General features: G+C 31.0%; 1 protein-coding gene across 1 annotated transcript in view; it reads left to right on the forward strand.

Annotated features, from left to right (window-relative positions):
• Positions 1-16,016, forward strand: part of LOC126735270 (WD repeat-containing protein 19) — a 46,818-nt gene that overhangs the window by 24,939 nt on the left and 5,863 nt on the right. Inside the window, exons 12-20 of the mRNA XM_050439219.1 lie at positions 677-959; positions 1,016-1,259; positions 1,340-1,611; positions 9,256-9,505; positions 9,557-9,816; positions 9,981-10,177; positions 10,246-10,355; positions 15,592-15,780; positions 15,907-15,983. Of these exons, the coding sequence (XP_050295176.1) occupies positions 677-959; positions 1,016-1,259; positions 1,340-1,611; positions 9,256-9,505; positions 9,557-9,816; positions 9,981-10,177; positions 10,246-10,355; positions 15,592-15,780; positions 15,907-15,983 (1,882 nt within the window). The remainder of the gene's footprint in view (positions 1-676; positions 960-1,015; positions 1,260-1,339; positions 1,612-9,255; positions 9,506-9,556; positions 9,817-9,980; positions 10,178-10,245; positions 10,356-15,591; positions 15,781-15,906; positions 15,984-16,016) is intronic.

Genomic DNA, 16,016 nt, shown 5'->3' on the forward strand with positions numbered 1-16,016 from the left:
ACGGGATTCCTAATTTTCTTAATTCTTTGCGATTTATTTTCACTTGCTTGCTTGATTTTTTCACGATTGCTCCAAATTGTAGAAACTGTTGTTTTTGCCATATTTTTCCTTCTCGCAATTTCCGATTTGTTAATGCCACTTTCAATACTTTTAATGATGTCTATTTTTTCTTTCAAATTTATAGCTCTGCACTTATCCGTCATTTTACCAAAAAAACTACTAAAACTCGCACTTGCACAATAACACACAATGTCCAATCTAAAACTACCGGTCATCTCATTTTGCATGTTCTATAAAAATTCTCAGAGTCGAGAACTGGAAATCCCCGGCGGCCTCGGTGCCAATGCGCGACGACAGAGAAACTTCTCAGTATTAAGATATACTTATATTAATATATCCTTATAAAAAGAAAATAAAATTGCTAAAAAATTCTAAAATGCACTAAAGAGACTGTAATACTTCTAATACTACTGAGTACTTAATACTACTATAATAATGTACAACATTTTACGTAAATATCTATTATAAAGTTCGGTTCAAAACTTTGATTATTAATATCATTAACAAAAATGAGAATTTTTTTGAATATAGACATATTTAGTCTAATTTTTATCATTTCTTAACATAGCTTTTTCTAATAGGTAACCCACATTAATAGTTACTATTATTTCTCTAGCTCTTCAAATCTACACACATCTTGAAGACGTTTCAACCGTTCTGTCACTCCAAAGTGTCCAAGATATAGAAGACTGGAAACTCCTTCTAGGGTATATTGCTATGTTTCTCAACAAACACGATCTCGCCCAAGATTGGTTTCTAAAAGCGAATCATCCATTAGTGGCGCTAGAAATGAGACGTGATCTACTGCAATGGGAAGAAGCGCTATCATTGGCTAAGAAAACTGCCCCAGATCAAGTGTCTATGATTAGCAGAGAGTATGCTCAGCAGTTGGAGTTTTTGTAAGATAATATGATTTAATAAGTGCATCATTTCTATAAATATGTATTACCTTTAGGGGTAGTCATACAGAAGCTCTAGTCCACTACGAGAAAGCTTTGCAAGAAAATTTAAGTGCAGAACACACTTATACATGTAAAGCCGGTATTGCACGAACTACATTACACTGCGGTAATTTTAGGCATGGCATCAGTATTGCGGTAGAATTGAATAATAAACAGTTAATTAGAGAGTGTGCTGAAATTCTGGATAAAAAACGACAGTATGCGGAGGCAGCTATGCTCTTTGAAAAATGCGAACAGGTATATAACTCTATATTTTAGTTTTTAGTATTACCCTTTGAATGTTAATGATTATCTATTCATAACTTTTTTTATTGCAGTTTGATAAAGCAGCATCGAATTACATCAACCTGAAAAACTGGAGCAAAGTGGGTGAACTCTTACATCATATAACATCAAATAAAATCCACCTTCAATACGCAAAGGCAAAGGAAAGGGAAGGAAAATACGAAGAGGCGGTGAAAGCTTATGAAAAAGCTCGAGATCATGATGCCTTGATCAGGCTACATTTGGAACATTTAAATAATCCGGAAATAGCTGTGGAAATTGTTCAAGAAACTAAAAGTGTGGAGGGCGCTAAGCTTGTGGCAAAGTAAGTATTGGAAATTAAATTCTATCCGTTTCTATTTTAGACATTACCATATTTTTCGTTTTACCTATATCCTAAAATTGTCAATGTATATTAACCATAATAAATCTGTCTTATAGTGATGATGAATATTATGAATTTTGGTACATTAATAGTTTAATGCAAAATTTTAAGTCGTGAACAAGCCAAATATTTTTTGGAACTTGTGAAATAAGAATAAAGCATTAGGAGGTATCATCCAGACAATAGTTCCTTAATGATGTACGTTTCCAAATATCTTCAAATATTCACCTCTGAATATATGATTCTCTAGCAATTTATGCAAAAAAAATCTAATTCAGGGCATTATGCTATAATCTATAATAAACTATTGTATGGGGTGCAGTGAGCAAATGTATTGTTCAATCAAAAGTTATCACACAAAAATATATTCTTATATCATAAATAAAGCTAAGTAGTTTTACATCTTTTGAATTATTTAAAGAACAACAAAGCGGAAGTTTTGCACTTGAATCAAATTTATCTAAAAGCTGGTATGAGATGTTTTTTAAAAATCCATTAAAATTATTAAAGTTAAAATACATACCTATTATGAAGTAAACTTCATAATACCTAGTATTGCAAAACTAGGTAATAAATTATGGTTTCTGGATCTTATACTTTTATTATTATTATAATTTTTATTAATCTCTCTATAATATTATATTTCTATCCATTGTTTTTTTTATTTACATGACATATTTTATAAACTGTGAATTAAATAAATTATTCATTAATTGAGGTTTCAACTGGATAGCAAATTATACTAAGCTGTATTTTATGTGTGTTTTTTGTTATTACTCTGAATGTTTTATCTTTGGTGTACTGCTTTTCACACTCCTACTTACCAATTTCGTTTTTTTTTTGAAGGTATTCAAATGTTCAATGAAAGTATTTGAATATTGGCTTATAGGTAACAGATCATTACCCTATTTATACAGAGATTTGCTTCAACCAATCGAATATTGAGAACCGAATAACTCTATTATTCTGTCTTTAAAAAGCAAGTTTTAAGAACTAAAACCAAAAATCAAACCATGAATAACTAAAGATACAATAACAATTAAAAAAGGGATGAAATAAATAAAAATTATTAAAAAAATATTAAAACTTGAATAAAAACTTATAGAAATTCGTTATAGAAGTCAATATTTACCACTAAAAATAGTAGAATATAAATAAATTAAAAGACACAAAACATGATTTTAAAAAGATATTGAAATGTTTTCTTCTCATCCGTAACACTTATATTATCTTAAAACTTATTTTTTGCATATTTATTGCTAACTTGATTTTATTATACATGTTATTAGCTTTTATGCATATTAATTTAATTTTACGTAGATGCAGAAACGTAGAGACGTAAATTTGAATTCTTATGAAAATCTAAATGTACATCCATCTTCCTATGCCAGAGCAGTACAAAACAATAACCTGTGGTAACGAGAAGGATTTAAAACTCAAATTAAAGCAAAAATGGGGGCTAATTACCTAGTAGACGTTCCTAAGTCATTGGAAAGAAGATTAAAGGTAGTGGGAATTAATGAGTGTGAATATCTTCTGACTGATGGGAAATTTTGGGCAAAAGTGAGAAGTAGGAAAACATACAGAGGAATTCATAAACTAAAACTAATGTAATACAAAAAATAAAAGATTTAATTTGGTTATTGAAGTTGATTTCATTTTGCGAGAATTGGTGATTCAAACACCTATAGTCACTTTATTTTAAAAAAAAACATTGATTGGAACAGATACTGGGTGTTTACACTGATTACAATATTCGACGTTGCTTTAAACATAGCCGTTATATATAATATATAGCCGTTATATACAGTGCTTTCATTTCAAAACGATCCACGCTTAATAACTTTCTTTAAAAAAAAAAAAAAAAAAAAAAACACGTTAAATTAGATATACAGGGGGACGTTTAATTATGCATTTACTGAAGTTCTGTCAATCACCTCCTCACCTCCAACTAACCTCACTTTAATATGTCAAATGGGAATCCCCATCGTGTGATACATCATAGTAAGCAGCGTAAAATTCTCTATTTAACGGTACCAAAAAAAATGAAATCGGTAAATGTGTAAGCAAATAGTTGTAAGCAATAGCGATAATGTCTAGAAATAATGAATATTTTATTTACGCCAAACTTTGGTATGTCAAATGGCTACCTCATGGTGTGATACACTATTTTAAAGGGCATTCATTATGCTATCAATGGTTGTAAAAAAAAAATAAAATTGATTGACCAAGAAGCAATTAAAGTGTAGATCGGTAGGGTAGAAAAACAAATTTAATTAGTTTAACAAATTTATTTTATTAAATGTTCAAAATGCGCGCCGTTATTAGCAAGACAATAAAAAAGCCTATTTTCAAACTCCTTACGAACATTGGCAAGGGTCTGCCCGCTAATTTCTCTGCATTCTTGAAATATTCTATTTTAAAATTCTCAATACTCTCAGGTGGGGTTTTATAAACGTTTCTTTTTAAGTAGCCCCAAAGAAAAAAGTCTAGTGGGGTTAGGTCCGGAGACCGCGCAGGCCATTCGATTGCACCACGTCTGCCAATACACTTTTCTCGAAAATTTTCATCAAGCCACTCTCGAACTACCAAAGTGTAGTGCGCGGGAGCTCCATCCTGCTGAAAATGTATATTATTTTCATTCAACAATCTAGCACCATGTTGATCTACTTGATTTTCCATAGATTGGATGATGGAAGGGTATATTGCATTTTGTAAAAGGTTTAAATAATTTCGCAATCAAATTTTCTTCCAAAAAAAATGGCCCGATTATTTCATTCCCATAAATTCCTGCTCAAACATTAATTTTTTGGGGATATTGGGTATGGCCTTCCCGAAAAACGTGCGGATTTTCATTATTCCAGTATCTACAGTTATGTCTGTTCACCAGCCCATTTAAAAAAAAAGGTCGATTCATCACTGAAGCAAATGTTCTTCAATAAATGGGGATCGTCGTCAATTCGCTGGCACATCACTTCACAAAATTGAATTCTCCTATCAAAATCATCTTCTCCGAGTTCATGAAAAATATGATTTTAATAAGGAAAGAACTTTTTTTTTTTTTTAAACTTTATGTACGGAACCAGTGGAAATATTTGTTAGTTTTGCGGCCTTTGGTATAGACAAAGTTGTATAGTTGTATATTGTTGTTGTAGTACTTCCACTTGGCATGCTTCATCGACAACTCTATTTTCATATTTTTTCTTATTGAAAATCGATCCCGTCTCTTCAAATTTTCGTATCAATTCTAATACGTATTTATGGCTCACGTTTTTATCCTGATACCTTTCATTAAATGCTCTCGCGGTTCTGCGAGCACACCGATCTTGAGCTCCATAAAGGAAAATTATTTCACACATTTTAACTTCTAAATTGCTTGTATTTTTTTTTAAGATCTATTATAAAAAATGTAAGAATTTTAAAATGATGTAGGTACCACACTAAAAGTATTCATTTAAAATACCAAAGTTTGGCGTAAATAAAATATTCATTATTTCTAGACATTTTCGATAACTATTTGCTTACACATTTGCCGATTTAATTTTTTTACCGTTGAATAGAGAATTTTACGCTGCTTACTATGATGTATCACACGATGGGGGTTCCCATTTGACATATTAAAGTGAAGTTAGCTGGAGGTGAGGAGGTGATTGACAGAACTTCAGTAAATGCATTATTAAACGTCCCCCTGTATATCTAATTTGACGTGTTTTTTTTTTTTTTTTTTTTTTTTAAGAGTTTTAAGGGAAGGGTTAAGTTATTAAGGGTGGATTGGTGGATTGTTTTGAAATGAAAGCACTGTATATATATTATATATAACGGCTATATATTATTACTATATATATATATTATAATAAGGTATGCAGTAAATGTACTGGGGACAAAGAATGTAAGGTAAATGTACCTAAATATGTAAATTGTGTAGCGCTAAATCAGGTCATAGTCATGGTATTAACTTGGATGTTCATCATACTGCATGGGATAACAATAAATGTGAGGCATATAAAAGGATATAATTATTGATGTATTAAGTTACAGTCCATTTTTTAAGTTCATATGTGGTGTGTTTATCTGTGTTTTCCTTGACAAGTAAGTAATTTTGATAAATTTATATGGTAAGGTATTTTCATAACCTTTTTGCTTGTTGTCACCGAGCAGCTCTAAAGATGGTCTAAACACCGAAAGTGCTTAGCGGATTTAATAATTAAACATTACACTGACATACCAAACGTTACAAAAGTAAGAACTTCAAGTCAGGGTCTCATCAAACATGTAATCAGGCAGAAGCCTTCATTTTATCTATTATAGCAAGCCTAACCAAATGTACCCCATTATTATAGTTGTCAACAAACAAACATTTCATAATTTCAAGATAAGAAGTAGATTAGTACGGAATTAAAAATAAAGAAAAATTAAGAAATGAAAAATTTTTTGCTGTAACCATAGATAAAAACAGAAAAAATCTTAAGGAATTATTATACAACCTCAACTGATATTCTCCAGAATTTTGAAACAATATCAATGGTTAAGTTAAGACAAGTGAAAAAATCTCCAAACAGATTTACTTTGATGTCTTTAATGTTGCTGGAAATAGGCTGTTAGACGTTGTAAACAGCTCACTTTCAAATAAGGTCTTCCCGGAGTCCTGGAAGGTATCAACAGTTATTCCTATCCTAAAGGTGCTAAATAACAAGTTGTGTAATGAGTTTCGTGCAATCAATACTGTTCCTATCTACGAAAAGATCTTAGAAGTATGAGTAAAACAGTTATTACTCCAGTTCTGTGATAACAACTAAATTATAGTTCTTAATAAATCTAGCTTTCATGAACGCCACTCTTGTGAATCTGTTGTTTTGGATCACTTTAAAATGGTAAAAGTCATATTTATATAATACGTTGTAACGTGTGAAGTTTATAATAATTTTTTATCTGAAACTGTAAATGTCAATGTCAGTGTGCCTTAAGGAATTGAGGGAATCTCAAAAATCAAATATTATTATATTTGCTGATTATACTGTGCTCTACATAGTTGATAAAAATCGACCACGACTGGTTTGCGACATGAATTTGGCAATTTATTTAAATGATTTTGTAGCAATAAATTAAGTCTAAATATCTCAAAGTTAAAATGTTGTATATTTGGTAGACGGTCGAAGACATCTTCTTTGAAAGTGTAAGTGTTCGTGTGGATGGACAAAAATTAGCTTATGACGATCAAATTAAATTCTTTTGCGGATTATATCATGAGAAAGTTTGCTAAAAAGGTACGGTTCATTAATAAGGTAGGACAAAATTTGTTAAATGTCCTAAATATGTTTTCCGTCGAATGTGATAAGTTGTAATGTACTGTTTCGTGATGTTAATAATTATAATACTAGGAATTGTACTGATTTTATTTTATGCCATAAGTCTGATACCATTCAAATGCTTAATTACGTGATCTATAAAGATTTGCTAGAATTTAGAATAATATAGATTACAGACTTTTATATAGAATAATATAAAAGTCTGTAATAATATCAATCATTTTAAATGATTATTAAGAGTACATATTTTAAAATGGTAATATTAACTCCATGTTTTGTTTTTTATATTTAATTTTTGTCGTTTTTTTAAATTTCATAATGTATGTTCCATTATAATGTAAGTTTATTAACTAGTGTCTTAGTTTTATCATTTTATATTTACAATGAAAATCTTGTGAAAAAATACAATGTTTTTATGAAAAACTGGTCTATAAATAATATTTTTTTTTAATATTTTTTATAATATGTTTTTAACCTATTATAATTTTAAAATCCCGTAATTTACGTGTAGCGAAATTTACTAAACAAATATACAGGGTGTAAAGAAATAGATGCGAAAAAATTCAGTAGCTGATTCTTGGGTAAATTTTAAGAAAAAACTTTATATGAACGTATGTCCTAAAAGGCGTAACTTTTGAGATACCGGGTGGTAAAGATTGAAGAAAAATATATGTTTTTTTTATAATACTTGTAAAACCCCTGTAGTTATTTTAATAAAATTTGGTATGCATTTTCTATGCATCAAAAGGCATTTTCTGGGGCTCACTAATTTTTTTTATTTGTACCAGTGACGTTCGTGTAAGATTTCAACTAAATAGTTTTGATGAAAAATATGGCACGCCACTTTTTTTTTTGATTTTTTTTTGTTTTTGTAATTTTCATTTATTTCTGAGCAAATTTGATTTCATGACTTTCTTTTGTCCGAGGTTGCGCATTCCATTCAAAAAATAACATCCATCTACCTAAATGTATTACGTTTATTATTAATGTTTAGATGTGATTCTAATTTTTGTTTTAAACCAAATAAAAAAAAAGAAATTAAATAATTAATCTTCTGCCATTATGCAAGAGTCTATACGTCGCCGCATTTGTCGACGAATCCGATAAAAAATTCCAGGAGAATTTTGAATTACGGCACATGAATTAAAGATTCGATTTCTCAAGTCATCTATATCCAGTACCGGAATCCTGTACGCCAAAGTTTTTTTAAATGACCCCATTTGGTAAAATCTAGTAGATTCATATCTGGTGACCGAGGTGGCCAAAATTGGAGGACCACCTCGGCCTATCCAACGATTTGGATATGTTATGTTTTGTCTAAATAACGATGTTCTAATAAACTAAAATGAGCAGGAACCCCATCGTGCATAAACCACATTACTTTTCTAACACCTAGAAGTCCTGGAAGTATGTCTTGGAGAAAACGAGTGTATGTTTCCCCATTCAATCTCTATAGTAGAAAATGTGGGCCAATAAGGTGGTCTCTAATGATTCCAACCCATACATTTAAAGAAAATTGTTGTTGGTGATGAGCTTGAACTATCGCGTGGGGATTTTCATCTGCCCAAATGTGGTTATTATGGTAGTTAATGATTGCCTCTCTGAAAAAATTAGCTTCGTCGATAAACAGAATCTGGCTTAAAAACTGAGGGTTTTGCTCAATGACTTCTAATATCCAACGAGAAAATTCAAGATGCCTACGAAAATCTCGTGGTAATAGAGCCTTGACTCGTTGTACGTGATATGGATATAATAATTGATCCTTTAAAATAGTCCATACCATCATATGATTGACATGTAGCTGCAGACTTTCTAGTACTGGCGTCAGGTTGATCATCAATTAAATTAAGTACCGGTTCTTCCAATTCCGGTGTTCTAATATCGCGTTGGCGATCACAATCATGCTTTCTTGGTTGAAAAGTTCCAGGTTCTCGTAGTCTATATATTTACTTTAAACCTTGCGCGAACGTCACTGATACAAATAAAAAAAATTAGTGAGCCTCAGAAAATGCCTTTTGAGGAATAGAAAATGCATACCAAATATTACTAAAATATCTACAGGGGTTTCACAGGTATTGTAAAAAAACATATATTTTTCTTCAATCTTTACCACCCGGTATCAAATGTTAGGACTTTTAGGACATACGTTGATATAAAGTTTTATTCTTAAAATTTACCCAAGAATCAGCTACTGATTTTTTTTCGCATCTATTTATTTACATCCTGTATATTATTATTAATTTTTTATTTATTTTCTTAAATAGTATGTTCGTTTTAGGTTTTTCCAAAAGTTGAATGATATAACTTCAGCGATAAAGTTCCTGGTCTTATCGAAATGTATGGATGATGCCTTTGACTTGGCTAAAAAGAGCGGTAAAATTCAACTCTATGGCGAAGTGTTGATAAATAGTTTTACCGACGACGAGGTAAAACCAAAAGATTTTGTCAAGGTTGCTCAATATTTCGAAAATGAAAGGGATGAGCTTATGGCTGGCAAATTTTGGTTTCATGCCAAAGAATACCACAAGGTGGCTTAAATATTCTAAAAAAATTTTGAATAAATTTAAATTGTATTTTAGGCCATGAAACATCTTTTAATAGCAGCCAAATTCAACTCAAAAGAAAAAGACGCCATAACAATCGCCATTGATGTCGTAGCCTCTTCGAATGATGAGTCTCTGGCGCATGTCCTAATTGAGTTTTTATTAGGGGATTCAGATGGTTTACCAAAAGATCCTAAATATTTGTTTCGCCTTTATATGGCTAGAAAACAGTATAGGGAGGCCTCAAAGTCTGCCCTTATTATCGCCAATGAAGAACAGATTAATGGGTTTTATAGGTTAGAGATGTTTTTATTTTAAACAAAGATTATATTATAATAATTATATCATTATTTCATAATAATTTTATTTCTTTAGAATTAAATTCTAAACGCTCAAATTCTACATATAAATATTCAATAGATGAAATGAAAAAACTAGTAGTAAGAAATATTTTTTTTAGGAATGCTCATGATGTACTCTTCGCAATGTATCAAGAACTGAAGCAAAATAATATTAAAATTCCACTAGAAATGTATACGAATCTCATGCTTTTACATAGTTACATTTTAGTACGATTACATGTTAAACGAGGAGATCATATGAAAGGAGCTAGGATGTTAATACGGGTAGCGAATAATATATCAAAATTTCCTTCCCGTAAGCTTTTTTTACATAATTATTTTCTGATAAAAGATATACTCTTTTATATATTTTTTTCTTTCAAGACATTGTACCAATTTTAACTTCGACTGTGATAGAATGCCATAGAGCTGGACTTAAACACGCGGCCTATAAATATGCGACTACACTGATGAATCCAGAGTATAGGAAGCAAGTAAGTAATGATTTGACGTAAAATAAAAATGAATTTATATACTTTTATAAATATACTGCTAACTTCTTAGTTGTGATAGTTCCTCAATAAGGTCATTGGGTCATATACCACCTAAAAATAAAGTTGCTTTAAAACTGACCTATGTTAGTTCAAATGCCTCGAATAAAATTAAACATGAATTCAAATTTGCCTGTAAGACAAAAAAAATTATTTCCATTATCTCGTACAAAAATGCATTTAAACACTAAAGATTAATCTAATCAAATTGGAATTTGCTTAAGCAAAATTGGAAATTGATGTGAGTAAAATTATAGGTTTTTACTTAGAGCGTTCATTAAAAATGAAAGTGCATAATGTTATACGTCATTTTAAATAGAAAAAATAAGCACATTTACCGTCATTGTGTTCACCGGCCGTTGCGTTTAAAAAAGACCAAGTTAGAGCCTTAAATCTAAAACGACGCTTCTGATTTATTTCTCAAACATGCCAATGAAACCACATAAAAAAATGTACCTAAAAGAGTTTTCACTATTTTTCTATCGCATACTAAGTACTAGTACGAGTAAGGACAATGCCCTAAAAAGTGAACATTTTTATTTATTATACAGTGCATTCGTAATGTAGCGGATAAATTCAATAAAAATTAAATGAAACATTTCTGAAAAAAATGCCCCAACCCTTCGATTTTAATACGTATTTGGTTTAGGGTTTTTCTACATGGAAATAAAATATACAGGGTGACTAAGAAAAAGATGTGACGTCAGCATTATGTTTTTTAAATGGAAACCACCATTTTTTAATGCAGAATCAGAAAGAACGCATTTTTTTTTACATAGGATATGGTACAAATATATAGTGGTTACATAAGCAATTTTGAACGAAAAATGATGATAAAATGTAAAATTAAAGAAATGCCTATCTAAATTAGATGTTTGAATTGAGCACCGTTAACAACCTGACAATAACCAAGGCGATTTAAAAATTCTTTTTAAAAGTTGGAGTTAAAAAGAATTTTTAATCTGAAGAAAGAAAGTTTTAATGTGGAGTAATATTTCTAATTTCTTTGCGCATTTGTTCTTTTAAACCTTCTAAACTCGCTGGTTTAGTGACATACACTTTACTTTTTAAAAATCCCCATAAAAAGTAATCGAGGGGAGTTAAATTTGGGCATTCAATGAACCCTTGTCTACCTATCCAACGATTTGGAAAAACTTCATCTAGATAATTGCCAACGGGTAAAGCATAGTGTGGCGGGGCTTCATCTTTCTGAAAAAAAAAGATCACGTTGGTGCATGTCGGATTCTTCCAAATCCGGATTCAAAGTTATCAGAGCGGGGATAAGATCATTTTGAAGAAAGTCCAAATACCTCTCACCAGTGAGAGTGTCATCAAAAAAGTTAGGTTCTAAAACTCTTCCGCTATACCGCCCACACATTGACTTTTTGAGGGTGTTATGTATGACATTCTGTGAACCAATGAGGGTTTTCGGTCGCTCAGTATCGATAATTCTGTCCTTTCACATGGCCGTTTAGAGTAAACGGTGCTTCGTCAGAAAATATTCGTTTTACAAAATTATTGTTATCATTACATAATTGCTGCATTTGCTAAAAAAATCATTTCGGCGGTCAAAATCATCTTCCGATAGCTCTTGAAGTAAGAATATTTTATTAATTGTTATTAATATTTTATTAATTGAAGTAAGAATTTTTAATAAGAATGAAATTTTGCTTTTTTTTATACTTTATGCAAAGTAGATCGCAATAAATTAATAGAAGCCGTGCCTGTGATTGTGGCTTTGGGATTATCTTGGACCTTTTACAGAACGTTAAGCTCATCTTCTTCAGTTATTGAACCCCGACCAGCTTTTAAAGTATCCCGAACATGCCCGAATTCACGAAATTTTGCTTCAACTCTGCCTATCATGCTTTGGCTAATAGGCGACCAATCCGTCTGAGTTGCATTAAACAACTGAACCACTACTAATAAAACCGCAGGATGACACTGCTGTTGCCTCTCAAAAAGAATAAACACCACTTGTAAGTGTAGACTATACTTAAAATAGTTGCACCAAAATACATTCACTTTTTGACACTGTCAACGACAACTAAAAAACCAAAATACCAACATTTAATTTAGATAGGTATTTCTTTAATTTTAAATTTTATCATAATTTTTCGTTTAAAATTACTTATGTAACCACTATTCATTTGTTCATTTGTATCATATCCTTTGTAAAAAAATGCGTTCATTCTGATTCTACATTAAAAAATTGCGGTTTCCATTTAAAAAACATATTAATGATGTCATATCTTTTTTTTTTGAGTCACTCCGTATATTTCATTTCCACGTAGAAAAACCCTAAACCCAATATTAAAATCGACGGATTCGGGCATTTTTTTCAGAAACAGTCCATTTAATTTTTATTGAATTTATCCGCTACTTTACGGATGCACTGTATAATTATTGATTTTCATTTTGATTTTATTATACGGTTTAGTTCTCAAGTCTATATAAATCAAGATTGTACACTTTGAAAGTTTGTTTTTAAAGCTTTTGAAATAATAACATTTGCATTAATGGTTTTATGGATTTTCACATTTAAAGAAAATAGTATTGGCTTGTCCAACATTACTTTTAGGATATATTTGTAAGTAGGTACTGATATACAGTAATTTTTAGTTGATTTTATAAGTGCTGAACAATTAGTTAAAGTTTTCTGACTTTTTGAGACTTTCTTTTTATTTAAAATAACACCTAAATAATTAGTTTTTGTTTTTTTTTTAACTTTTATTACTTCCACATGGAAAGTTTGGTAGTAATGCATAAAGTATGTAGAATAATATTGATGCAATTTCAGGTTATTTTGTCAAAGAAAAGCACAAAAAGTTTGACTTATATCAGAGTTTAGTGTAAAATAGAAATAGCTTTTCCCTCCTTTCAAGTTTTTTTTTCAGTGGTTATTGCAGCATCATCTGCATAACAGACCATGTCGATACTTGGCAACCGATGCAGTAATTCGTTTGAATTCTTTTATCAATATAAGTATTAAAGAGATTATAAGAAATACTCCCTATTCTATATATTTCCAATTTTGTAAGTAAAACCTGTTGTGATCAGTGTTAAAGACGTTGCCCAGATCCAAAACAAAAGAAGAATAATTCAGAAGTATTTATCTATAATTCCAGCAAGATCACGATGCAGTTCCTATTGTCGTCAAAGCCGAACTGGTCCATTATGCTGGTCAATTATCAAAAAAATATTTATTTTATGAGTCATATCTATACACATTTCTATTGCCTATTTCTATCGCAATAAATATATAAAAAGAAAGCAAGGATTTATCCTCTGAAACTATTTATCCAATTCCTACAGATCACAAAGCTAGATGCATGTCTGCAATCTGGAGTAAAAAAAAACTTCAAAACGTCCCGAAGACATAAAAGCGGTAAATTCGTAACAGCATTAGCTGAACTCAACTTATGGAGATGGCAAAATATTAACGAAAAACTCGATATTTTCTGAATATTATTTTTAATAGTAAATCATTTTTATTTTAAAGAAGGTTTTGGTATATATCGCTTATTCTAGAGAGGGCTATAAGATATATAGAGGATATAAGATATACAGATATGATCATTCTAACTTCGCCTATAGGAATTATATATCGCGGTAGGTCTGGCAACGTTGTGACAACACACTCGAAGCAGTGGACCCCGCCCAAGCCCGAAACCGAAACCTTTCAGTATTCTTAAGGCGTTCAGGCGGGGATGCGCTGCTCTGTGGCAAATTAAAAAAAAAAATCGTTTGAGTTTTTGTTGCTGCCTGTCCTAACAGCAAAAAATAAAGTAAAAACCGATTGCAATAATGTTGTAAACATAAATTAACTAAATATTGGACAGGAAATAAAAAAATTAATTCAAAATAAAGCAAAAAATTAAGTTAATTTGATAATATTAAATAAAAAATAAAATTATCTTATGGCAGGTTCAAAAGGGCCACCCTGTTTAGCAGTGCAGTGCATCAATCGATCATAAAACGACATTCTCGTGTTCGACAACATTTCAATGGAGATGCTTGCCTAATTTTAACACAAAGCTCTTCTAATTTAGTAGCCCATTCATTTTCGTGCCTATAAATTTGTTCTTTTAGGTATCCCCAAAAAAAAATCATTGTGGGCTAAATCGGGGCTTCTGGCGGGCCATTTAATAATACCGTTTCCACTGATTGTTCGATCAGGGAAAGATGTTATTGATATGTTATATGATATTAAGGTATTTGTTGACATTAAGGTTTCCATCGATAAAAAAAGAGCCTATAATTGAATCACCTAAAATGCCAGCCCATACATGAACCTTTTGAGGGTATTGTGTACGTGTTGGTATGCCTATGTGCTTATTTTCCCTCGAATAGATTATACTATTGCAAGGAAAGTTCATTTCAGCAACAGCACAAACATTAACCTCTCGAAGCTCCCTTTCCTCGCCTAGCGGTGTAACAACAGATGGTTGCTCATTTGAGTAGTATTTCCTGCAATCCTTGCAAGCACCCAAAGGTCTCAAACCTATGGATAATTGCAAAAATTGTGCTGCGTACGGGAATGGGCCGATTTTCGAACGTGAATGCAATTCTGCCTGATATTTTATCGACAGAACTGCCGGCATAATACCACTTAATAATTTGCTTTTTTTCCTCAAGAGAACACATTTTAACAAGAAAATAGCAAGCGATTTTAAATTTAATCTTTGCTGATTAAGGAGAAAGCTAGAAATAAAAATAACGTTAAACGTTTAAAATGCAATTTCATATTAGCGGTGCAGTGTGGTGGGGATAAGAATGGTCTCGTTTTTCGATGAACGAGCGGAGAGCCATGCGGCAGAAATATCAGTGTTGCCAAACGTATTAATTTGGAAACGGCATGTATTGTCCCTCTGTCGGTCTCATGCGGACTCCATATGTCCCCTCTCACTTACGCTCATAGACTTTTTCTTATAGGCGGGGTTTGAATGATTATATCTGTATAGAGGCTATAAGATATATAGAGAGGACTTATAGAAAAAAAATTATCCTAAATCTATCTCTATAAAATTAACCGCAAACGACATACGTCTAAAATAATACAAAATCCTTTTACCTCGATAGGGAAATAAATTTATTTTCGATTTAATCCACTTACCTTCTGTAATATTTTTTTTTAAGTTACAAAACACGCAGTATTTAATTTTAATTTAATCTTCAGGTAGATCCAAAATACGCAAAAAAAATCGAAGCGGTAGTTAGAAAACCACCAAAAAATGGCAAAGATAATGAAGAAACTGGAGATCCAGTAGAACCAGATAGTCCATGTCCATACTGCGAAAAAATGTTACCAGAATCAGAAACTAATTGTAGCAATTGTAAAAATTATTTACCTTTTTGTATTATAACTGTAAGTATCGTCATTATCTTTATAATATAACTTAATTCATAAATATTTTTATTTAATAAAAATATGGATTTTTGTATAACTTTAAATTGTTAAGATGTGGATAATGATAGTTTATTTCTTTTATAGGGTCGACATATTTCAAAAAATGATCTTACGTCTTGTCCCAACTGTGAATTTCCTGCCTTTTTAGATGAATTTTTAGAGTAACTATCACCTTAATAAAAGTATTTAATATT

The sequence above is a fragment of the Anthonomus grandis genome, chromosome 4, assembly GCF_022605725.1.
Source record: "Anthonomus grandis grandis chromosome 4, icAntGran1.3, whole genome shotgun sequence".
NCBI classification, from domain to species: Eukaryota; Metazoa; Arthropoda; class Insecta; order Coleoptera; family Curculionidae; genus Anthonomus; species Anthonomus grandis.